At 35.7% G+C, this 26975-nt stretch overlaps 1 protein-coding gene across 3 annotated transcripts in view; it reads left to right on the top strand.

Moving 5' to 3' along the window:
* Window positions 1–26975, top strand: part of PLA2G4A (phospholipase A2 group IVA) — a 143889-nt gene that overhangs the window by 40042 nt on the left and 76872 nt on the right. For all 3 annotated transcript variants that reach the window (XM_057728949.1, XM_057728950.1, XM_057728951.1), the window contains 3 exons: window positions 4758–4839; window positions 24304–24452; window positions 25149–25262. In XM_057728949.1, the coding sequence (XP_057584932.1) occupies window positions 4758–4839; window positions 24304–24452; window positions 25149–25262 (345 nt within the window). The remainder of the gene's footprint in view (window positions 1–4757; window positions 4840–24303; window positions 24453–25148; window positions 25263–26975) is intronic.

Genomic DNA, 26975 nt, shown 5'->3' with positions numbered 1-26975 from the left:
ATAAATGGCAATAGCCTTTTTTTACTATTAGGTATTAAAGTTGGTATTATTATTCTTTATAAGTAAAGGAATATGGAAAGAGTAAAGACATTGGGGCAGGAAGACTGGATTCTAATTCAATTTTAACTTTTATTGTCTGTGAGATACTGGGAAATTACTTAACCTCTCAGAATCTCACTTTATTCATCTATAAATATGTGTAATAGCATCTATTTTATAGGGTTGTTTGGAAAATGAGAATTTGCATCTAGTAGAATGTTTAACATATAGTTCCTACTCAATGAATCCTTCTAATAACAATATCATCTCTCTGTATGTTAATAAACATTTGACATATGAATACATTTGCAGCAATTTCAAAAATTGTGTTAAGTAATAGATGAGTATTGCTAATCATTTTTATCTTACAAGGGAGTTTTTAGGCATTTGAAAACGCATGCGGTATTAAGAAAGTTCTAGGGTATGAAAAAAAGCATAGATGATTTGGGGAGTGTGTGCTATTATATATGATAATTATTATTGAAAAGTTCTCTTAGTGGAGAAAGCTAATCCCTACATTGGATTTTCAAGAGCACTGCTTATTCTCCTTCAGGCTCAGATATCATTTGTTAGAATCTTTTCTTTTCTTTTTCTTTCTTTAATGTGGATGTCCAGTTGTTCTAGCATCATTTGTTGAAAAGGCTATCTTTTCCCCATTCTATTGCCTTAGCTCCTTTGTAAAAGATCAATTGACTATATGTGTGTTGGTCTATTTTTGGGCTCTCTATTCTGTTCCATTGATCTGTTTGTCTATTCTTTCATCAATACCATACTGGGCTTTTTTTCCTTTTTTTTTATTTTATTTTATTTTATTGGCTGTGTTGGATCTTCATTGCTGCACATGGGCTTTCTCTAGTTGTAGTGAGTGGGGGCTACTCTTCATTGTGGTGCGCGGGCTTCTCATTGCAGTGGCCTCTCTTGTTGCAGAGCAAGGGCTCTCGGCGCATGGGCTTCAGTAGTTGCAGTACATGGGCTCAATAGTTGTGGCTCATGGGCTTTAGAGCACAGGCTCAATAGATGTGGTGCACAGTCTTAGTTGCTCCATGGCATGTGGTATCTTCCTGGGGCAGGGATCGAACCCATGTTCCCTGCATTGGCAGGTGGATTCTTACCCACTGCGCCACCTAGGAAGTCCCAATACCATACTGTTTTGATTACTGTAGCATTATAGTAAATCTTGAAGTCAGGTAGCATCAGTCCTCCAATTTTATTCTTCTCCTTCAACATTATGTTGGCTATTCTGGGGTCTTTTGCCTTTTCATATAAACTTTAGAATCAGTTTATTGATGTCTACAAAATAACTTGCTGAGATTTTGATTGAAATGACCTTGAATCTATAGATCAATTTGGGAAGAACTGATATCTTGACAATATTCAGTCTTCTGTCCATGAACATGTAATATTTCTCTATTTATTTAGTTCTTCATTGCTTTCATGCATCCGAGTTTTGTAGTTTTCCTTATATAGACCTTGTACATTTTTTCTTTTCTAGATTTATACCTAAGTATTTCATTTTTTTTTTTTGTAGGGGCGGATGCTAATGTAAATGGTATTGTGTTTTAATTTCAAATTCCACTTGTTCATTGTTGGTATATAGGAAAGAGATTGAATTTTGCATATTAAACTTATATCCTACAGCTTTACTATAATCACTTCTAATTCCAGGAGTCTTTAAATCAATTCTATTAGGTTTTCTATGTAGACAATCATGTCATCTGTGAACAAAGACAGTTTTATTTCTTCCTTCACTATCCATACATCTTGTATTTCCTTTTCTTGCCTTATTGTGTTAGCTAGGACATCCAGTACAATGTTGAAAGAAGTGGTGAGAGGAGACATCCTTGTCTTGATTTTTTCAGGAAAACCTCTAGTTTCACACCATTAAGTATGATACTGTCTGTAGGATTTTTTATAGGTGTTCTTTATCCAGTTGAAAAAGTTTCCATCTATTTTTAAGTTGCTGAGAGATTTCATCATGAATAGGTATGAATTTTGTCAAATACTTTTTTGGTGACTATTATTATGATCATGTGATTTTTCTTCTTTAGCCTGTTGATGTGATAGATTACATTAATTACTTTTCAAATGCTGAACCAGTCTTCCATACCTGGGATAAATCCCATGTAGTTGTGGTTATAATTCCTTTTATACATTTTTGGGTTTTATTTGCTAATAGTTGGTTGAGAATTTTTACATCTATGTTTATGGGAGATATTGGTCTGCAGTTTTCTTTTCTTATAATACCTCTGTATGGTTTTATTATCAGGATAAAGTTGGCTTCATAGAATGAGTTAGGAACTATTCCCTCTACTTCTATCTTCTGGAAGAGTTTGAAGAACATTGATATAATTTCTTCCTTAAGTGTTTGGTAGGATTTACCAGTGAATCCATCTGGGCCTGGTGTTTTCTGTTTTGAAAGGTTAAGTTTTGATTCAATTTCTTTATAAATACAGGCCTATTAAGATTGTTTATTTCTACTTGTGTGAATTTTGGCAGATTTTGTCTTTCAAGAAATTTCATCTAGGTTATGAAATTGTGGGCTTAGAGTTGTTCATAGTATTCCTTTATTATTCTTTTAATGTCCATATGATCTGTAATGAACATCCCTCATTCAATTATGATATTTATAATTTGTGTTCTCTCTGTTTTTTTTCTTATTTAGCCTTGCTAAAGGCTTATCAATTTTATTGATCTTTTCAAAGAACTAACTTTTGATTTCATTGCTTTTCTCTATTGATTTTCCATTTTTAATTTTATTCACTCCTCCAACTTTTACTATTTTTCTTCTGCTTACTTGGGATTTAATTTGCCCTTCTTTTTCTAGTTTCCTAAAGTTAGACACTTAGATGATTGATTTTAGATCTTTCTTCTTCATATATATATATATATATATATATATGAAGAAGAAAGAGTGAAAGAAAGAAAAAAAGAAAGAGAGAGAGAAAGAAGAAATATATATATATTTCAATGCTGTAAATTTCCCTCTAAGCACTACTTTCACTGTATCCCACTAAATTTTGATAAGTTGTAGTTACATTTTCATTTAGTTCCAAATATTTAAAAATTTCTCTTGAGACTTCTTGACATTTATGTTATTTAGAAGTTTAACCTCCAAGTATTTTGTGATCTTTTTAGCTATTATTCTGCTACTGATTTCTAGCTTAATTCTATTTTGAGAGTAGACATTGTATTTTTGTTCCATGTGAGCTTAAGAATAGTATGTATTCTGCTGCTGTTGGGTGAAGTAGTCTATAGGTGTTAATTATATCTAGTTGATTGATGATGCTGTTGAGTTCAACTCTGTCCTTACTGATTTTCTTCCTGCTGGATCTGTTCATTTCTGATAGAGGGGTGTCAAAGTCTCTAATTATGTTAGTGGATTCTCTCTCTCTCTTTTTTAGTGGGAGGAGTGCATGCGATTTTTGGTTGTAGTGTAAGGTAATACGCCATTTTTTAAGCATTCTTTTTTTATGATTGATAATTTCATGTATGTAGAGTAAAACTTTGGTTATTCAGAGCTCTTCTGAATATAGAAGGTATTTCTCTCTGACAATAAACTTGAATAAAAATTATCTAGAAAGATTTATATGCTTCTCTGCCTTTTTAAACAAATTTTGCTCATTATTCATGACTTCACCTCTTCTTGATGCTGTTATAAATCTAAACAGAAATTACTCTGTTGACAGAGTGATATCTTCAGAAATTATTGAATGCTGTATAACGTTTGCTCCTATATCCCACTACTGCTGGTCCTTATGAATCCATTTTTATAGTTTTTTTCTGACTCCTTACTTTTAGACTCACTTCTCAGTATTTTCAGTATCTTAGCTTCTTCTTAATTAGTTATGGACTTTTTAACCAGTTAAGGAAGTCTATTAAAATTATGAAAGGTAGGAGTAACTTATAAATGTGAGCCTCTCCTAAGATTAAGCAAAAATGCTTAAGCTTTAGATAAAAACTTTGTAATCTTTTCAGTTGCTCAGAGAATTTTGTGTGTTCCTGCTTTTCCATTCTGTTTTGGTGAGTAGAATCGTTTGAGAACTAACATCCAGTTAGGTGAAGTGTTTAATAAAGTCTTCTACTTGTTATTATTTCTTATGTACACGAAGCTATCAGGCTAATAGAAACTTTTAACATTGTCACATATGGTTTTAACAAATGCATTAAAATTAATAAAAGTAGTTTACTGGTTATTGCTTTGGATCCAAAGGATTATGAAAACTGCTCTGGAAATGTTATACCAAAAAAAAAAACAAAACTTTCATTGAACAGTAACAATAAAAACAAACACATTTAGATAATGCAAACATCTTGCTCTGACTTCACCTTTCTAAGGCGGGTCTTTCTTATCACTTCCTACAAAGCCCGATTATGCACCTGGAAAGCCTGCAGTCCTGATTTACATTTTTCCCAAGGGCTTGGTAAACCCTGTAACTAAGGACTGCAAAGAAGTCCTAAGAGTCAAGCTGTAGTGACATTTTAAACCATGCTCTAAACTTCTCAATCATTCTGTGCCGAGAGAGGAAAGAATCAAAAAAGGAAAAGCCTTAAGATCAAAGAATGTTTCTGGTATGCATGTTACTTCCTTTCAACTGGAATATTTATGATGCTTCCTTTCAGCTGGAATATTTTCAGTTAGTTTCAAGGAAACAGTGAGGACAGTTTGCTTGGATCCTATGTTACAGGCTTGTAATTCATTATCATTTTTTTTTCCCCAGGTGGAGCACCATTATTCCCACAAGTTCACAGTAGTGGTGTTACGTGCCACAAAAGTGACAAAAGGGGCCTTCGGTGACATGCGTAAGTGCCCTTATTTGCTTTTCTGTTGAAAATATGTAATTATGACTCTTTAGCTGTTTGAGTTCCTTGATAAGCCCGGGGCAGTCCCTTCTTTAGTAGTGATAATCTTTGTCTACATCTTTGAATGATAATAGTTTGAATGGTACTCTGATGCTCTTTTATCTGTCAGAATGGTGTTTTACCTTGACTTTGCATTAATTGGGAGTACTTAGAGTCAGATAAAATGACTGTCCTATGACATACAGAGTTTTGGATTTCAAAGACATTTCTATTCTACAGTTTTTTGGAAAGAGGGCTGAGTTAAGACTTTAAACTAGCTGTCTCTGTGAGGTATTGAGCTTATAGGATTTTTTACAAATGCAGTTTGTCTAATTCTTATGCCTTTAAGCTGTGTTTATCATGTGTGGAAATGACTATATAAACTGGTGTGGGGCAGCTTGAAACAGTATGAAACAAGGCCTGAGGATAATGTTGAATTAACTAGGTAGCAGTATCCTTCTATGTTTTAAAATTCAGTTTTCCTGGTTAAACTTACCATTCAAATGACTAGGGGTCATGGAGGTGGGAATACAAAGAAGGATGGACAAGTATTGTGATGATGAATTGCGTAAAGTTGTAGATTATTGCTAAAATATGGGAATGGCAATTTACCCCTCAGAATGGGTTTTGGGGAAAGAATGGAGATTGTGATTTATCGGTCTGGGAAACAGGGAAGCCTTTCCTGGGGAAATGGCATTTCAACTGGTACTTGAAGAAAGAGAATCTCAGTGCTGAGAGCAGGGAGAATCCCAGGCAGAGAAAACAGCATGCTCAAAGGCAAGCAAAGGGCAGAGTGCTTGTGAGGTCCCGAGCTGTTAGAGACACACAGCAAAGGTGAAGCACTCATACAACAGGAAGAATTTGATGGCATTTGAGTCACAAGTCACATGATTGGCTCTTTATTTTAAAAAACTTTTGTTAAATGTATGTTAAATATATTGGCAGTAACTATAGAATATGCTTTTTATATTTAAGAATAGGAGAGACTTGAGCTTGTTGAAATCACAGTGAAAATGGGCCAACAGAGAAAGGTTAAATACTAAGGAATGAAGAATTTGAGCTCTGGGCTCAAGCTTTCAGTAAATGGAGAAGGGTGTCCAGGAAGTTGGTAAAAGTTGGAAGCGAAGAGGGGGCCAGGAGATGAAATCTAATGACAAGAGTTTTGGATGAGCAGTGCTTGTTAGGAGAGGAGACGGGAACAAGGACAATGTCTTTACATCTAGTCTGGACCAGGGTTTATTTTCTAAATCTTATCTCGAACATCAATCTACCACCATTTAATCACTCTTTTGCCAATGTTTTTCTTAAGTTATTCTTTTACTTTTATAATTCTTTGCATTTTCATCAATTAAATGAGAGTTTACTGGAAGAAAGTTTCCTGTGAAAGAGAGGCCAAATCAGAAGCCATATTTAAAAAGTGGTACCCCCATGACCTTGAGAAAAGCACATGCCTTACAACTCTAGAGGTTGTACTGTTAATGGGAAAAGCCATACATAATTCAACTAAAGGCTATGTCAGTGACTCGCCAGCCATGGAAGTTACTGACCTAATTTGACTTTAAAAAATATAGTTATCTCTTATACAAAGTAGCAGCAACCTCTTCTATCAGCGCAGAGCTCTCTCTTAGAGAGAGAATGGTTTTTACTATGCTCAAGATGAGTCCTACAGCAGATTAAATTCTACTGAGTGTCCTTCAGCTGGTGTGGATCTGATTTCTTAGCTGGTCTCCCCATAGGCCCAGGCACTTTGCCCTGTGCGTATTTACTGTGATTAAGACAGGGAAGAGAGTAATGCCGCAAGTATCATTTTAAACCTATTTGAGTTGATATTGATAATATTACTTAAAAATGAACATGAGATATTAATTCATCTAATGAAATAGGGAACAGGTACATTTTGGATCCCCACAGTGTACACAACACAGGTTGGACCCTTGATTTCCAAAAAGCTTCCTTTTTATTTTTATTTTTTGGCCTCACCTCACAGCTTGTGAGATCTTAGTTCCCAGACCAGGGATTGAACCCAGGCCCTGGCAGTGAAAGTACAGTAGCCCTAACCACTGGACCACCAGGGAATTCCCAAAAGCTTCCTTTTTAAAGTGAAGGACTCTTGGAAGGAGTAGCCTCTGGAGATTAATCACTATTGGAGAAAGGATAGTCTTGTAACATTCTGTTAACATTTTTATTCAGCATTTGTAATTTGATTTTATTTGGCTTGAGTCTTTTTTTTTTTTTTTGATGGGGGTGGGGATTGTTGCCAACCGTGGATATCACCTTGATAACTTTACAGGAAATCAGGAGGAGATAAGAAGAACAAAAGAGAGTCTTTGAGAAATAAATTCAGTGATAAGGTTGGATAAGAAAAAGTAGAAGGACAACATACAGTGCCAAGAAATTTATTTTTGAGAAGTTGTAGGAGATTATAGCTGTCCCTTTTCTAAGAAGAGTTTTGATGATATTACTTGGTGAGCTTGAACCATACAAATTACCAAGTAAGCAGAATTTGGGATGTTTGTATACAGGAGTCCTTTAAAGATAGACAAGGATAGAACCATAAAAAATGTCCTAAGACCTGCAAAGGATGACAGAAAACTACACTCTCTTCTGTTGTTGATAGTGTTTACATTTATTTAAAAAGGCAAATTTCCATAAAGTTTTGCCTGTTGGTAAGGAAGAATGACATATTACTATTTGGTTTTTCAGCTTAACCTGTGTATGTGGGGGCTTTCTCAAGGGTGCCATATGAATAAAATAGTTGACACCTCCATCTGCTTTACTTTTTAAAGATGTTTTTTGGCCACACTGCATGGCAAGTGGGATTTTAGTTCCCTGACCAGGAATCGAACCTGTGCCCCCTGCAGTGGAAGCACTGGCATCTTAACCACTGGACTGCCAGGGAGTTCCTATATCTGCTTTCTAAAAATCTAATACCAAGATTATTTTATTTTTATTATTCATCCTATTCTAACTAGCTTCATTTAGAAATACCATACTGCGTGGCTAAAACATCTTAATGCAATCACTAGCACCACCCCATAAACTATCTTTAGAGGAGTCAGAGCTGACATTTTAATCGTAACATCTCACTCATTTTCTTATTGTTATCTCAGAGCACTGGGCCAGCCAAGAACAAGACAGCCCCTTCTCAGACGTTGTTGCTAATCTCGGTTTGCTCAAATGTCATTTATACCCGGTGCCCTGGTGCCAGCCCTTCCCTGCATTCATATGCTCACGTCATATGAGAAGGTAGTTTAAAGTTCAAATTTGCACCTGACTCACCCCAGCCTCACGTTAAAAAGAAGTAGTTTGCACTAATTTGACGATATTAACATGTAACCAGGAGCATGTCAATCATGCCAGGTGCTAAGTGTTGGTTGGATTATTTAATATTATATTCATATTATATCATATTAAACTCTGTATTTTGTATTGTTCCTTTCCTCTTCTAACAGAAGATATGTATTTGCAAAATGCCTGCAGTGACAGTGCAATTTCAGCTGGTAATATAGTTTTCTTTGTGCATATATGAAACAAAACACACATCCCTGGCCACAGGCCTCATTTTATAACCAAATAAGATAGCTGGCGCAAATGCTGTAGCTCCCTCACTGAATTTCTGCTCCTTTAAAAAAGCTGGGAAAAACACAGATCATGTATGATAATGGAGCTTATCTCAGAATTCAGAAATAGAGCTCTGTTTCATTCCCTAAGATGAAATCAGATAATGAATATCATAGTGTTTTTAAAACAATGAAATACCCTATCAGTGTCAGATAGTTTTAATATCCTAAGTATGCGTATGTACTGAGGATTCTTGTCTGGTCTCATTGGACACTGGACTCTTTCTCTTTACAGAATTAGCATCATAAACATTAGAGCTTCTAAGGACAGTTGCAGGAATGCAGGCAGATCTTCTTTCCCTAAGCATTCAGGAGACAACAGAGCTTAATGCCAACATTGAAACTTTGTGAACAAAATAAAAATACTTGGAAGAATTGTGAACTCGTATTTAAACCAATTTTTACAAGTTCCTACTGCTTAATATTTTAAAGTACCCTTTTAAGGTTTTTTTTTTAAGGATCTCAAACTTTCATTTTTCATAATGTCTTTGTCTATGGGCAAATGATATTTTATTTCAGATAAACTCAAAGCAAGATCTCAATCAAGTTCCTAATTTTTAAACAGCAGGTCTGAGGCTGAGCTAATCTCTCCAGACTGTGCTTCTCAGACCTTAATGTGGATAGGAATCACCAGGGGATCTTGTCCAAAATGCAGATTCTGATTCAGTGGGTCTGGGGAGTAGATTCTAATATACAAGTGATGCAGACAAAATGTAGGTGTAAAATGTCCATCCATGGACTGCATTTTGGCAGGCAGGGGTTCGGCAATTTCTTCTATTTTATGTTTGCTTATCCTGAGTCTACAGAGCTTAAAAACTCAGAAAAAAACAAAAAAACAACAACAAAAAACCTTTAAATATTCCAAAATGGACAAAGATTCTAGTTTTTTGGTTTCTGCTGATTTTACTTTTCTTAAGTGAAATAACCATGAACACCTTAATACTTTTTATTTTTTAAATTCCTATAAAGGATTAATTACATGATTCAGTTTATTATCCTTGAGAAGAATGATAGAAATAAACACAAATGCCTTAAACTTGTACCACAATTACATTATGAAACTCTGAAGTTTATTTATAACATAATTGTGATCATTCTAGATTGAAAGCAATGAAGAGAGTAGGGCATCTATTTTTACTGTGTCACAGGTCAGAGTGCACACTTAAAGTACATTTGTATGGAGATACTATATACCCATACAAATATAGTGTACGCTTTCCCTCATGTACAGAAATATACTGCTCCTCTTATATGCATAGATATATCCTCCATAAATATTTTAATATGGTTTAATACTCCCTTAATTTTCTAATCTGTGATTTTATTTAGGACATTTTTAAGAACCCAGGCAGGGTAACTCTATGTACTCTGCTTTGCATTACTGCAACATTGTGAAATACTATTTCCTTCTCTTCTGCAAACAGCTTTGGTTGTGTACTGTAAGTGTGTTGACTGCAGGAAGTTTGCATAAATGCTTATTGTTACTGAGAATCTGGCTATTCTTCACAAAGGCAGTTTAAATTGTCATCTTTCACATATTGTCAAAGAATGTAAGTACAGAAACAGGGTGATTCAAACAGAATGGAAGACTTTTAAAATATTCTAAACCACCTGACTTTTTGTGGGGATTCAGGAAGAACCTTGGGTTTGTACCCCCTAGTGATCTTGAGGAAAGAAGAAACACACTGTGACTTCACTCCTACTACCAAGGATGATGTGGAGTGGAGGAGCATCAGTACTGATGGGGGACTTGTGACCTGGGAGATACATGTGGACCATAGGGAGCATCTGTAAGATTGTTTGAACTAAACATGAAAGTTTATCATTTTTTTTTACTACCTATTCTTACTACCTATTTTTACTAGCTATTCATATATAAACCAGGCATCAGGTACTACTTATTTGCAAGTGTTCAGTTCTTTTTGAATCATTCTGTGTTGCTTTTTATGTCATTCGGTCCTATGGAGTAATTACTCTAGGAGTTTACACATCACTGTGTAGTGAAATGAATATTCTCCACATTACTCTGGTCTATGAGATCTCACCTATATGATTTTTCTAAATTGCATTAATTTTGATTTTGAGCCCCCACTCACTAGAATAGGTGGCGGAGTGATCTCCCCCTCCCCAGGGTCCTGCAGGTATTCTAGGCACTTAGAGTTGCCTGTAAATTAGCCATGGGGCCTGCCATAGGCCTTAGTGGTTGCTCTCATTGGCATCAAACCTTCAGTTAAACGTTGTCTGCCTGGATCCTGGCTTTCCACTTTTGTCAGGCACTGGGACACCTCTCAGAGTAGACTTCCCAGTGATCACATGCCATGCCAGAGAGACTCTACCCCTGTGCTCAAGGCTGTGGTGCTTCGAGTCCAGACTCCATGACCATCCTGTGGTCATCGCACCATGCACGGCACACAGGAAGCATAACTTTCCAACATGCGTAGAAACAAGAAAATTCAAACACACTTGAGTTTTAGGAAAGGTAGCCCTCTTTCCTCCATTCTTGTCTCTCCAGAGCAGCAGTCTCAATCCCCTCACCTTGAGACCATCCACAGGGTTGAGCCTCTTCAAAAGACGTGACTCTCAACACAAGGTGCCAATAATTCCCCAGGAAAGGAGGCTGGAACTCATCTTTCCTGTTTGTAAATGTTGGGGCATGGTGTTGAGTCTGTATGTAGAAAAACATCATCTATTTAATCTTTTGAGAATCTTCGTTAGCAGCAAGGACAATGTAAAAATTACTGTGAAAATACCTAATCCTCTCCTGTAGCCATTCTTGAATTCCATGGTCATCAGAATCTCCAGGGAGGAGGCAGAGTGTGTTTATGAAACAACATGGTCTTCAGAGGCAAAACACCACTCACTGGTCTTGTGTCTTCGGGCGAGTTTCCTCTCTCTGTTCTCTTCTCATCTTAGAGGTGTTGAGAGAATTTACTGAGTTGACATATGGGAAGCATTTACGTGCCTCATGAATAGTAATTGCTCAATGAATATTATCAATTATTGTTAACATGTCTTCAGATCTCAACATAAGAAGACAGTTATTTCTTAAATGTAATCTTTATGTGAGCCAAAGAATTTTCTATTTGGGTAGTTTGCGCGCTTGAGATAGTTTTCAGTTTTTCACCTTGGAAACAAGAAATTTCCATTCTGAATTTCTGTGTTGAGCAAATTAGTGGATCCTTCTTTTTTTCAGCTTGAGAGAAACAGTGGAATGGTATTTCCAATGTCTTTTTTGATCCTTTTGGGTACAGTTCATTCTTCTGCTCCCTTGACAGCTGCTCAGACCTGTTTTTAACACTTGTCACATGTGGGACTTCCCTGGCGGTCCAGTGGTTAGGGCTCCGTGCTTCCACTGCAGGAGGCCCCAGGTTCCATCTCTGGCCTGGAAACTAAGATCTGGCAAGCCTTGCGGTGCAGCCAAAATAACCCCCAAACCACCCCCAAACCAAACAGCAACAACAACAAAAACCCCACAAAACACTTGTCGCATGTACTTGTGAGGTTGGCGCCTATTTCTTCTTCACTTTTTAGAAAACAAGTGCTTAGCCTTAAGTCTGGCATAGTAGGAAGATCTCAGAGAATTTTGGATGAATGAATAAAATACGTAAATATGTGTAACTATACCTTTCTTCTCAGATATTGCTTCATTTTTTTGCCTCACTAGAGAAACAATTAAAAAAATAATTTTATACTCCATTTTTGTAGATTATAAATACCTTTGTTATTTCTATCTATAGCTATCTAGAATTTTCATGGGTTTTAAACTTTATGACATCTTGGGTTAATTTATAATATAATTAATCTTTTCTTGGATCAGTTTTGGAGTTGAAAATATTCTTTTTTTATAAATGGCACTTCTGTTGTCATCTTTTCTGAATCATACATTTCCCTAACATCAGATCTTAAGTTGTGATTGAACATGAATTTTGTTTTACTAAGTATATTCAGAATGTTTTTGAGTATCCACCCACGATTCTAAAAATTCTGAAATAATTTCCCAGCGGGCGTTTTATGGAAAATAATTTCAAGATGAGTGAAGTATTCCAGAATGCACGTCTGTCTCTTCTCTCCTATTTTGTATTTTCTATGTGGTAGGGCAATAGAATGTGTTAGGAAGGTACTCCTATTCCTCACTTGTTTAGAATGTCATGCAGTGTATTAAGTTGTCGTATGGTTTTGTGTGGGTGGTTAGTCTTTTTCCTCTCTGTATCAATTTCAATAGATTTTTTTTGTTTGCTTACATGTATGTATTTGTGTGTTTTAGGTCTGATAAATGTAGTGAATGATGCTGTTTTGAGATATTTTGTTAACATCAATTGATCCTTGGGTGGATTTTCACCACATTTATTCAATAAGATAAACAGAGCTATATGTATATTCAGCAGCAGTGCTCTTGTGAGACAATTTATTCTAGCAGGTTCCTGCCAAAGTGAAGAGTACACTACCAGTGCTAATAGGGCCACAAACAATTTGTTCTCTTTTTATTTTTTCAAGACCTGTCAGTGACTGATCCTGTTCATTTAATTTGCCAAGGAATTTCCCTCATTTTCTTCTTTGTCATATGCATCTTATACTTGAACTTCTTCATCTTAAAATACTTTTTATATTTTTCTTATGTATACTTTAACATGTTAATGCTCTACAAAGTTTCTTTAATTTTCTAAAATTAAAGAAGAAACCCTAATTTTAAAAAACTTCTTTGAAGCTTAGTGATATGCCACCTTCTTGTCGTGTGTTAAGTAAACTCTCTTTGCCAGGAATCATCTACCACTTCTATATTCAACAGGTGTGATTAATATCTAACGGAATCAAATTAAAACAGAGGTTAAATGTTTCTTAAATTTCCAAAGAAAAGTATGCTCTTCAGCTTTTGTTTCAAAGAGAGGAACTCTGCTGGTCTAAAATTTATGGGAAAACACTTATCATGTATGTTAGTTTAGTATATTTTAATATTTAAACTTTTTTCTTAAAAATAAAATTATATGACATAGAGATTGAAATGACTAGTTAAACTTAGCTGAGGTATAGTCTGAGGGGTTTTGTAGAATTTTCTGACTCTTTAGAAGCACTTTTCCATTCTCATTCCTCATTTGACTTACCAGTATTTTTTTATAAAATATTTTAGATAAAATCCCAGACAAAATTATTTCAAGTTGATGTACAAGGGTAATCTAAACCTCCAGAGGCAAAGTGAAATAACAGTTTTGAAATTTTAACTTTGGAAAAGAAATGTTAAAGATATATAACCCAGTGATTATCTCAGCAAGGCTCCATTGTTAATGTTGTCAATAAATGCTGAGCATCTGCTATGTACGCAGTGCTCATTCAGTGCCTTGAAGAAGTACACGAGAAATGAATGTGATACTTATGGTAGATAACTATACTGAGTGCCTGTTTCATACCAGCGAGGAAGCATGGCTCAGTGCTTAGGACAAGGACTCTGGAACTGCTTACTCACTTGGAATCACATCTCCCTTCTCCTTTATTAACCATGTGAATTTGGGCAACTTACTAAGCTTGCCTAGGTCTTAATTTCCTCAACTGTTAAATGTGGGGTAATAATTATACCTTCCTCCTAGATTTCTTTTTTTATTGAAGTGTAGTTGATTTACAATGTTGTATTAGTTTCACGTGTACAGCAAAGTGATTCAGTTATATATACATTTATATCTATTTTTTTAAAATTCTTTTCCCTTATAGGTTACTACAAAATATTGAGTATAGTTCCCTGGGCTGTAGAGTAGGTCCTTGTTGGTTATCTATTTTATATATAATAGTGTGAATATGTTAATCCCAAACTCCTAATTTATCCCTCCACACTCCTGGATTTTTTAACGAAGATTAAATGTGATTATGAAGTGCTTAGGAAAGTACTTGATGCATAATATACAGAGTGTGTTTGTTAAATGAATAAACAAAAATGCCAAGCAGAGTTCTTAGGACTCTATATTTCATTTACTCATTTCACTAACACTATGTGATATGTGATGTTTTTATTTTAACTTTACCAATGCTTAAAGACATCAAATAAATAGTCCAAAATCACACAGCTGTTCTGTTTGGAGGCTAGAACTCAAGCTTGTCTCACTCCAGTGTCTACTCGTGCAGCAGCTTTGCTTTTGAGCTATTTATGGTCTAGCTGAGAAGATGAAATGGGTGTAAATAACTCTTTGGAAAGTCAACCCAAGAGAGTATATACTCAGTAATTGTGTGTTTAGATTATACAGCATTACTAATTTTGAAAAGTGTTGACAATAATCTTCTGAAAAGACATTGCAGCTTGAATGGAGGTTGAGATGGGTTTTATAAGTAGAGTTTTAATGTATGGAATGGATGAAGGACATTTCAATTTGGAAAAAAATATAAGAAAATATTTTAAAAATGGGATTGCCATAGCACATCTAATTACATTATTTAGGGAATTTGGCTAATTTTTAATGGTTTATCCTAGGAATAAATGTCAGATAGCAGGGATAATGCCCTGCTTTAGTGCAGTGGTTCTAAACTGGGGATCAATTTTGATTCCAGGCACACTGGGCAATATCTGGAGGCTCTTTCAATTTTATTTTATTTTATTTATATTATGTTATGTTATGTTATTTTTTTGTTTTTTGGCTGTGCCACAAGGCATGTGGGATCTTAGTTCCCTGACCAGGGATCCAGCCCACATCCCCTGCATTGGAAGCCTGGAGTCTTAACCACTGGACCACCAAGGAAATCCCTGGAGACATTTTTAGTTGTCACAATTGGGGGATCCTACTGGCATCTAGTGGGTAGAGGTCACAGACAGTACTCCAGAGCCAAGGATTATCTAGCCCCAAATGTCAATAATGTCAAGGTTAAGAACTCCTGTTTTAATGAACAAAAATTATTCTTGCATAGAGAGGAATCCGTATATATAGCTAAATCCACATAGCTAAAATTAGTAATATAAATTAATTAATATGTTTTATAATACTGCATAAGAACTTCGGGAGAATTACTCTCTCTCCAGCCTAAAGAGATTCCAAGAAACATCCCTAGATTTTATGTCTTTAAAACGTTTCAAGTAGAAATACTGATAACAAGTATTTTCATTTCCTTCCAAAAAGGTATCATAGATATTTAAGTAAAAGGGCAATGAAGGCAACAACGAAATTTTCTGTTCTGTTTTAGATCTATATTTAACTCTCGTTGGGTCATTTTCCGTGTATCTTTCTCTGTTCTCTCATGGATATCAGTGTGTCATTTTTACTGTATTCTGGATGGTAGCCTGCTTCATTACTATAGTAAGTCAATTGTTAGCACAAAATGTACCAAGTCAATTGTGAGTAGATTTTATTACGCTTTCTTCCTGGCATCCATTTAGCTGATGGTACATTCTGATAGTTTCATGTTCATTTACAAAAGGAAACATGTGACGCTGAGAAAATACCATGCTAGATCAGAGGCTGTGAGAAAAAGGAAAATGAAAAATAGAAGGTGTTCAAACCAGAGATGTTGCCTGATAAAGGGATCCCAAAATAGTGTTAATAAAACAAATGAGGAAAAGGCATTCTGATTATTTGAGTTCCTAGACGATGCTGCCTTGGTTAGAAGGGTTTTGCACTTCTGTCTCCAATACATACAGAATTACTGCCAAAGTTCTGTTTTACTAAACCACACTGAATTCTTCACTAACTTTTCCAGCTTCTGTATTTCCAGCAATTTGCAGGGACTGCACTCAGCACTTACAGCCATAACAATTCCAAGTTTGAGCCCATTCTGGAGGGAGCAGGGGCTGCTATCAATCGACAAGTCCCTTGGCACTTGACCCTATTCCTTAGAGTTATTAAGGAAGGCAAACTGGGATTTGAAGATTTGTTAGTTTGTTTATTTATTTTTACATTTAGTACTTGGAAATAAAGGTTAAATACAAATGCACTTGGAAAAAAATAACTGATGTTGATATATTAAATGACTGACATTGATATTTGTATATTAAAATACAAATAAATGGGGTGGGACAAAGCACTAGGAAGGTTGAGACATACCAACAAACAGTGAAAAGAAGTTAGAGAGGGGGGTGCCTATAATAAAGGTTACCTCTTCTACATTATTGCTCAGAGCTAGTCCGTCACCCGTTACTTCAATAATATTTATTATGTCTCTATAATGTTTCAGACTTTGTGCTAGATTCTTGGACCTAGGAGTAAATAGGAAGGATGTGGTTCCTGCTATCATGAAGTTTACAGTTCAGTAGAGGCAAAAATAGGTAAGAGTTAGTGTTGGTATATTTGAAAGAGTGAGGAGTTTGGCTTCAGAAAGACTAGGTTAAACTCCTGTTTCTAAATGACCTTGCTCAACTTACTAAATGCCTCTGCACCTCAGTTCCCTTACCTATGTGATGAGAACAATAATACCTATATCAGCAAGTTGAAGCTAAAGAGGGATAATTTTTACTTTATGCAGATATACGTAGATGAGGCTGCTAGGAGACATAATTGGCAGTGGTCGATTTGCCCCAGAGGAAAACAGAACAACTAGTTAACTCATGAACTAGACAAGGGAACACAGAGAGCACATCTCGTTCCACCCATCCTTTAAGTGTACAGTCTTTGGTCCCTTATCTTGGATAGTCTTAGGACAAGGACAACGACTTGAATAACATTTAGTTATGAATTACTAGAGTTTAGTCATCAGCTAAAACGTCAGATGAAAACAATGATACACATAAGTAAAAGAGAAGCAGTGTTCTCTTGGACAGAACAGATGCTTCTGCCATCAATATGACTGTGAGCAGTGTTTGAAATGTGTGAATTCCAGAGATGCTCTGTGGCCTGAATGTTGACTTGAGAGAGTGATGTTCTAGTGCCTCATGGAAGAAGGTCACTGACTGGAAGGAAACCTGGGGTCCGATGGTGGTGGTGGGGGGTGCTTGTACGCCTCTTGTCACAGAGATTAGGCCTGTCTTTGCAGGCAGTGAAGGTCGAAAGTGTTTCACAAAGACAACTATGGCAGCAGTACGGTGAATGGCTTGAATGTGGGAGAGTAAGCAACTACAAAGTTATGTGAATAGTTCAGGTGACTTCGTTGAACTGGGTAAGTGATAATTTTGAGAGGAATTGAGAAGCCATAATGTTAGAGGTGAAACAGTAAAACTGCTGAAAACTGAAGATACAGAAAAAAATCCTAAAGCATTCAGAGGAAAAACGATATATTCAACAAAGCAAAAGACTGAAAGTAAATTCCTCAACAGAACAGACAGAAGCCATAAGCTAACAGAATGACGTTTTTGAAGTGCTGAAATAAAATAACTGTCAAAACCATTCTGAAGAAGTTGAACAAAGTTAGAGGACTTATATTACCTGATATCAAGATTTATTATAAAACCATGATACTTAAGGCAGTGTGGAATTGGTGCGAGCTTAAATGAATAAACCAGGAAGTCTGGAAGTCCAGAAACAGACGAATATGACCACTTGATTAATGAAATGTTTATACTGTAGTAGTTGGGTTAAAGGCAGCATTTACAATAAATGATGCCAAGTTTATTGGTTTTATATATAATGTGTGTATGTATGTATATATATATTATATATAAAGAATCTTCACACCTATCTCACACCTTACACAGAAATTAATTCTAATTGGATTTTAGATATAAAGGTAAATGGCAAAGCAAAGGAGATTTTTGAAGCATTCAATGCAGAATATTTTGACATGGGAATAGCTAAAGTTTTCTGAAACAAAAGGAAAAAAGCATGAATCATAAGGAAAGAGTTGGATACATTGGACTAGGTTAAAATTAGGCATTTCTTTTTATCAAAAATATCATTAAAGTGGTGAAAAGATAAACCTCAGATTGGGAAAATATATTTGTAATATACATGTGTCTGTTAAAGCACTCACATCCAGAATATGTAAAGCACTATAAATCAATAAAAAAAAAAAGGCAAACGAACAGAAAAAAAAAATAGACAAAAGGCTTGAGTATGCTTTTTACTCAAGAGAATATCCAACAGACCAATAAAAACGCATAAAGAAATATTCAACCTCATATAGTCATCCAAGATATGTGGATTAAATCCATACTGAGATATCATTACATATCCACCAGATGTTTAAAATTATAAAACTGACTATTAAATATTAAGAATGATTGCTGCCATGTGAGTATTAACATCAGGGTGTGCAATGGCATAGTAATTCCATATCCAAATAATTCCGTTCTTAGGAATTTCACAACAGAAACATAAAAATGTGTGCACCAAATGCCACGTACAAGAATGTTCACAGCAGCACCATCAGTAACAGCCCACACTAGAAACAATCCACATGTCCACTAACAGTGGAACGGATCAACATTGTATGGAATGCTCATACAGTGAAACAGTTTATATTAATAATTAATGAATGTGTTAATCTACACATGTCAACATGGATGAATCTCACAAACTTAATGGGGAGCAGAATAAGGCAGACCCAGGAGTATATACTGTTCTTGGTTCTATTTATATAAAGATAAAAAACAGATAAAAATATTCTTTGGTGATGGAAGGTAGGGTAGTGGTTTCCCTTCTGGAGAGAGGTGAGGAAGCCTTGAGGAGTGCTGGTAATGTTCTATGTCTTGATCTGGGTGGTGGTATCCAGGGTGAGTTCATTTTATGAAAATTCAACAAACTACATGGTTACAATCATCTAATTTTTCTGCATGTATCTTGTCCTTCAATAAAAACATTACATTAAGAAAAGAAGTAAACTGTTATTGAAATTCATGTGTTTATGGTGGGGCTAACCATCACTTTCCTAGGGTTCATACCAGCAATTCAACTGACATAGTGCAGGGACAGTGACAAAGTAGGCAGTCCTGAAACATTTAAGTTTTTAAGCCTTTATGTTTAAAAGCTTTCAGTACTTCATGCAATTATCATTATCAATAAACCAGAAACATTTATAGCAGTAACCACATTGGTCATAGCATTCAGAGGCATTTCCTTCAACAAATTATTATTTAATTTTTGTCTTACTCTGGCATTCCAACTTTGGTGGTAACTGAAGCAGAATGCTTGAATATCAGTCCATCACCTTAAATAGACTGCCAACTCACACACCCACATGTACTTTATTCTTGGATTTGTTTTCATGTGGTCACTCGAAAATGTATTTAATGGCTGAGAAGAAACAGACGTGAATTACTCAATTGTGCTTAATATAGTCTATGGGCAGAATATCCATGACGAAGGCTGTTGACTTCCCAATGCCAAAATGTTTCTACTTTTCTGTGGGTGTTATTATACCATTGTTCTTTATTTGATTGTCCTAATGCACTTTAAACCCCACTTTTGAAATTTGTGTGCATAAGTATCATCTCATTAAGCTGTTAAAAAGGCAAATTTTCAAGCCTTTGCCGAAGACTCTGAAGATGCAAGTTGTCTGCATTTTTAACACCCCAGATGATTCTGTGAAGATATTTTAGTGGACTGTGTTTTGGAAAACACTGCTTTAAGCTCACCATCAGTGGATCATAGCTATTTAGAATGGGATATTTTGACTGTGGATTTGGGAGGACTTTTCCTCTGGGTTTTATTTATTTATTTTTTTGCTGTATATCACATGAATTATAACAGGTTATGGGTCGTCTTTGTTTGAAGTGAAGAGTTTAAGCTGCTACTGAGCAAAATGGATATGAGAAAGCAAATGGAGCGTATTTAAAATTGAACTTGGAGTTTAGAAGCTGCCACCAGCTCCTGTGATGAATCATATAATATATTCAAACAAAGCCGAAATGACAGATGGACCTGTTATGACTTTAGGCGGGCGCTCCTTCAACTACTGAAGTTTATGAGAAGTTTTATAACCTGGGAATTCTGAAGCTATTTCTGGTGCATGTAGTTTCATGTCATCTTTATGGCAGCAGAAAAGATCTGTATCCCACACCCCCAACATTTTTGTTAGTCAAGATTTAGATAAAAGGATAAGATGTAAGAAAGTCTTTGCCCATACATTACATCTTGACCTTACCACCTGTTTCACTGGAGCTAATCAAGGTGGAGTTGAATCAGTGACTCAACACCCAGTTACCCTATAGGCATTCATTCACAAAGGCATGGAATAAGTACACAGGCAAGAAAAAAAGTTTCTTTTCCTGTGTTTGACTTTGTTTCTCTCCTTAGTGCATTTCTAGGAACTTCTCTAAAGCATTGGGCTAAGCTTTGCTGTCAAAAGGGACTGCTTTCCCCTTTCAAAGCTTCCACGCACTACCATGCCAAAGAAGATTATAGATTATGTAAAAAAAAAAGTGAGCTATGTGATTATCTTCATTCAATTTTAAAATAACTTCTTAAAACTTCTTTTCATCCTGCTGTGTCTACCACTGCTACAGCTGTTTCTTAACTTGCAAAGATTAGAAATGTTACAGATCGCAGTATCACAGTTTGCAGCTGTCAGTGGTTTTCCACTGTCTAGCACCCTTTGATGTCTCTTATTAACGAAGCAAGAGGAGAAACTAGAAACAGCACCAGTCTTGAGAAAAGTTTTAGAGTATTATGTTTATTTAAAAGTAAAAATAATAATCTAAAATGACAGCTTTGAACTCAATTCCAATTTTTTAAAAAAGTCTGTTGATGTTTTGACATATAAACCTAGGGTTGGCATCTTGTTGTATGGTATTTTCTTTATTATTTTGTCAGTTAGAATTTGGAAAAGTATATGACCCACTGAAAGTCCAAGATGGCTGAGCAGATGGTAATATCACTGGTTAACTTATGCCACTTCAGTTTGCTGCATCCTGTATCCTGTCCCTATCTAGTTCCTCCCGAGGAAGTTTACTTTCTACTTTCTCTTTCTCGTTTGACCGGAGAAAACCTGTCCTTCCTCTTATTCAAAGATTCAAATGGAGATTAAGCCTCAAAAGGCCATTTCTCTGCCTACGATTTGACTTTCTGTATGTGTAATAACCTGGGTGAATGAGTTACTAGTCACTAGTGTAGTGTATCTGCTTGTCTTCCATTTACTCTTGCCTCTAAAATTAGGCTATTGGCATTTGACTCACTTCCATACTTCAAATCTTCACTTTTGTGTTTGGCTTCCTATCCAAACAAGCCAAACTGCTTCTTTCTTTCTTTTTCTTTTCCTTTTCTTTCTTTCTTTTTTTTTTTTTTTTGAGACACAATTAACAAAGGCTATTTATTCATAAACTTGCAGCAAGTGAACCTATTTGCTGTGTTTTGGCAAGGCTTCAAAGGTGTTAGAAGAGAGAGTGTAAATGCGATAGAGTAAAAAGAGGAATTCCTGAGAAAATCACTGATCTGCAAGCATTCTATTAAGGCTAGATTTTTGGAAATGATCTTTGGTCTTTAGGTACATTTGGTAGTCTCTGGCTGCAAAGTTATAAACAAGCAAGTTAGAATATTTCAATAGAGGAAGATTGTTCTGAGTTAGAGGTGAGGGTTCTTTGTGGCGGGCCATTTTTTGGAACAAGTAGGAGTCCATGGTATGCTTTTTTGTTTAAATTGTCATAATGGTCCTTATGGGGGTGGTTCCCAGGGCAGACAGTTTCTCAGAACAAATTAATTCCAGCTTCCAGCTGTGTGATCCAGGTCAAGTAACATCCAGATCAAGTAACCAGCAGTTTGTGCTGGTCAAACTGCTTCTTGACGGGCAGTTCCTAGCACATAGTGGGCACCCAGATGTTTGTCGAATGAATAAATGATGTTTACTGTCTGCATGCTTCCCCTTTCTGGCACACTTTTTGTTTTCTAGATTAGTTTTTGCTTGGTTTTGTGTTTTCTAGTATTTGGGGGAAAACATAAAAAAGAGCATAAGAAAGTCCCATAAGAAAGAACCAAGCTTATGGGATGAGGAAGGACTACATTTTTGTACATTTAATTTGAAGTGCCATTGAATATTCTCTTTAAAAGCACATATTTACTTCCACTCAAAAAAAGGAAAAATATTTTTCTTTATAGTCTTCCACTACCTGCTATTGTAAACATGTAGTTTTATTTGTGGTTTGCAACCCTGAGTACTGGTGATATGAAAGAAACATGGTTAAGGAAAAGGAACAGTCATCTCTTGGTTGAGGAGTGAGTTGCGTCCCCTTGTACCATGTCCTTCTCTTTCTTTGGCCCATTCCCTCTTGCCATCCTTCCTGCCCAGTCTTTTGTTTTCTAATTTGTCTTCCATGGTTCTGTTGAGAGAGAAAAGCATTGAGTTAGAAATTGCTATATGTAAATGTATCAAACCAACACATTGTATAGCTTACACTTACATAATGTTATATATCAACTATATCTCAATATGAAGAACTAAATAAATGAAATGGGAATAACTAGCTATTTCCTTCTCTCTAAAGTAAGATAACAAAAGTGTGAACCGAACATGACCTACATCAGATAATGAGTAATTGTTGAAAAAATCCCGGGTCCCACTACAGATCTCCTGATTATGAGTCTTATGGGATGAGGGTTAAGGGTCTGTATTTTTAATCAGAACCCTAGGCTTCTTTCTTCTTTCTTTCTGTCTGTCTTTCTTTCTGTCTTTCAATAGGTAAGAAGTGGATTTATTTAGAGAGATACACATTCCACAGACAGAATATGGTCTATCTCAAAAGGTGGAGGAAACATACTCCACAGACAGAGAGTGGGCCATCTCAAAAGGTAAGGGGCCCCGAAATTTGGGGTGGTTAGTTTTCCCTAGGCATTTATCTTGCACTCTCACTTTTGAGACTCAGCTGCCCTTGACCAATGATGTATAAGCTCCAAGCAGAAAAATTAACTAAAAGACAGTCCCAAATGCTTATACCTCATTTGTAGATCTTCCCACTTAATAGTAAAAAAGCCCACTTAAAAAAATCTGATGACCACATAGAAGAACTGTGAAGGTCATCGATTACATTATTCAACCATAACTATTGTGAAAGGACAAAGTATATTTTTTAAAAAACTATTCTTTGAAAGCCAGTCATTTAAGAACTATTATTTTTGCTTTTTCTTTGTTTTCAATTTTTGTATCTTTTTGTGTTAACCTCTGCACTTCTCTCTCTTTCCACCCTTACTCCTTCCCTCCTCTTCTCTTCCTCCTTATCTCCCTTCCTCTTCTGAAAGAGAGAGAGGGAGAGGGAGAGAAAATTTAAATTTACAGTTCCTTTATTTGCAGTTGTTTCTTTCTATTTTAAATGGCACCTTATCATGCCCTGACTCAGTGGGGTCTTTATGTGTAACAGAAAAAGCTGTCATTTCCTTGAGACACCCACTCCCATCTGATTAAATACCACCATAATGGAGAAATATATGTTGACTGCTAATGTAAATGCCTCCACTTAGAGTTCTTCAGTGCACAACCGGTACAACCATACAAGGCAGCCTTATCACTACAAACAATATTTATATCACACTGACCTTCATTATTTTGTTTGGCAAATAATATAGTAGGTTAATTTTTTCTAATACAGACTATGATGAAGATCCTGAACTCATGATCTTGTCGCCGTCGTAGTCCTGAGGTGAAGATTATGCTGTGGTTAGCTGAATGAGATTCTTATCATCATCTAGCAGTGGGACTGAGATGTTGATTGCAGTGACTGTGCCCTCTAGGTGGACAGAAGAATTCTGAATAAATTACCTAATAAATGACTCCCTCTCACAGGACCGTTAGGAAGTGCAGGGACGTAATATGTAAAAAGCATATAACCTACGACATTCTTCTATTGTATATCGTTTTATCTCAGACATTTTGAATATGTTATTGCAGATTCATTGAAGATAATCTGATAACACATTAATAAAAACAAATTAGGAATTAATCACACTTTTGCCTCCTTCTCACTTGTTTTTACTGTCTCTAGTTGACACTCCAGACCCCTATGTGGAACTTTTCATCTCCTCAACCCCTGACAGCAGGAAGAGAACAAGACACTTTAATAATAACATAAACCCTGTGTGGAATGAGACCTTTGAATTTGTTTTGGATCCTAATCAGGAAAATGTTTTGGAGGTAAGTGCGTCATTTGGGGACAGTGAGATGGCCACCATCATGTTGAGGCTGATGCTTGAGTTTGTCCACTCACCGCCTTCATTCTTCTCAGTTAGTTGTAGTTAGAGTCCAGCTGTGCAGTACATGGTAGATGAGCTCCTAGCTGTTGCACGTCAAGCTGTGTGAGTGTCCAAATGCAGGAGTTAGGTGGGGCTGGGAAGAATCTTTTATCCTCCCCATGTGCTTTGGAGAAAACATTCTTCTATTACAAAGAGGAGGATCCAAGTACAATAGAATAAAAATATTGTCAATTGATTAAGACTTTAAGTTAACTTTATTAGCTTAAAGTTCAAATGATTAGCTTTAAAATAAGTTCACATAGATGTTTTCCAAATCAGTTGCATGACTTTTCTACATTAATTTCTTTCTCATATTCCAAAAAAAACATTTCCCCTGAGAGGGAATAAAGTTTCATTTTTCAAAATATGATAATGAATAGGTCAATCAGGAAAGTGAAAAAACTATTATTTTAGAAGCAAATATGGTATTCAAAATGAAAAGACAAAGTGGTGTTACCAGTTGAATATTGAGGACCGCAAGTGACTGTTAATGTTATTTGGAAATTTCCATTTTTTAAGTATGGTGGAGATTTTAGATATAATTTCCAAATATTCAAGAAAAAATTTATACCTGTGCTCTACCTTTTACTCTTTATAGATCACATTAATGGATGCCAATTATGTCATGGATGAAACTCTTGGGACAGCAACATTTCCCATATCTTCTATGAAAGTGGGAGAGAAGAAAGAGGTTCCTTTTATTTTCAACCAAGTAAGCAATACAACAGAATTATTTTTCAACCTTATGTCAGATAAAATCTATTTAATCTGAAAAGTTGGAGTTTAGTGTTTGGAAATCCTCACTTCCATACTTCCTTTCTTCCCTTTCTTCCTTCCTTCCTTTCTGTCTTTCTTTTCTAGGTTTGCTGCATTTCTGAAATTTGAATAATTTATTTAAGATTAATAAAACCGTAGAAAAATTATTTATACAGAGTAAACATTGGATTCTGAATTTTATAGGAAACTAATTTAGTAGTTTACAGTGAGAAATGTAAGCAACTGGTAGACCAGGATTGAGAAAGCTGGTTAGTATATAAATTTCTTCTTGTTGGGAGCAGCCTGGTGTTTTTGTCCCTTGAAATGACTTTACAAATCTCTCCCCTCACCCAAGTCTGCTTATCCCTTAACTCTTACCTCCTTTCCTAACTGTTACCATCCCAAATGACCTCTTCCTCCCAGAACCCCCCATGATAATTATGTGTTGTTCATTGAGACTGAATCATTTAAACTATTCAAACTAAAATCCTATAGGTCAGGAAACTGGACTACTGGTTACGCATGCCTAATTACAGACTGAATACATAGTTTATATTTACTGCATGGATGTATACCTATTTAGAAACTGACTTAAGCCCAAAGGACTACCTGACCGGTTGATATAATCAGAGTGACCCGGGTGCTTAAGGACACTCCAGTCACACACTCCCTGCTGAACACTTTAGCTGCTCCCGGAAGCATGTCTTCTAAATGTTTTCTATCCAGTGCTGAAAGATACGCTGCCCACACTTCTGTTGACTTCTTTTAAAGTTATTTCATTCATTCCTTTTTCAAATGTTTATTAGAGTCTACCCACCATTGTGTTGTGTTCAAGGCATATAAAGAAGAAGAAGATACGGGAACCTCTTTCCTCAATTATCTTCATTTAGGGGGAGGTGAGATAGGGGTTGGAAATGGAAATGGACATAGGGAGATACATGTGATAAAAAGAAACCACCACGCAATAAGATAAATGTCAATGAGGTGTGTTCAGAATGCAGGGGGAAGACAGAATAAAGAAAGATTATGTTGTGAGAGGAGGCCAGAGATGGCTCCGTATCAGTAGATGATCTTGAGCAGGTTGAACAGTGAACATAGTGGTTAACACCTTGTCATTTGAAGCCAGGTGGTTTGGTATTTAAATTCCAGCTCTGTTTCTTACCGTGTGTTTCATCCTGGGGAAACCACTTAGCTCCTCTGAATCTCAATGTACTCATCTGTAAAGTAGGGATGATGTCTCATAGGAGAATCATTATGATTAAATGAATTAATTATATTTCTATGTAATATATCCACAGAATAATACATTCTAATGTATATTACATTTAAATATATTTAGATATAATTATTTAATTATAATTTATGTAATTTTATATAAAATATGATTATATATTACTTAGTTTACATAGTAGTATATAGCATTACATATAAAATATATAATAATAATTGATTATAGAAATATATATAATACTCACATAGATGTATCTGTACATACATATAGTGCTTAGTACTTGGTACATATTAAGGAGCATATAAATGTTTGTAAAGAGGAGAGCTTCAGTAGGCAGAAAAGCAGTTATGAGCATTTCAGTTTCTAGTAGAAACTGCAAAGGTATGGAGTCTCGAAAGAGGAAAGCAAGCTGGGGCATGGCAAGTTACCTGGCTTGGC

This window comes from Hippopotamus amphibius, chromosome 3 (assembly GCF_030028045.1).
Source record: "Hippopotamus amphibius kiboko isolate mHipAmp2 chromosome 3, mHipAmp2.hap2, whole genome shotgun sequence".
Taxonomy (NCBI): Eukaryota; Metazoa; Chordata; class Mammalia; order Artiodactyla; family Hippopotamidae; genus Hippopotamus; species Hippopotamus amphibius.
The sequence above is the reverse complement of the archived record's forward strand: the minus strand, read 5'-3'. Positions and strand labels throughout refer to the sequence as shown.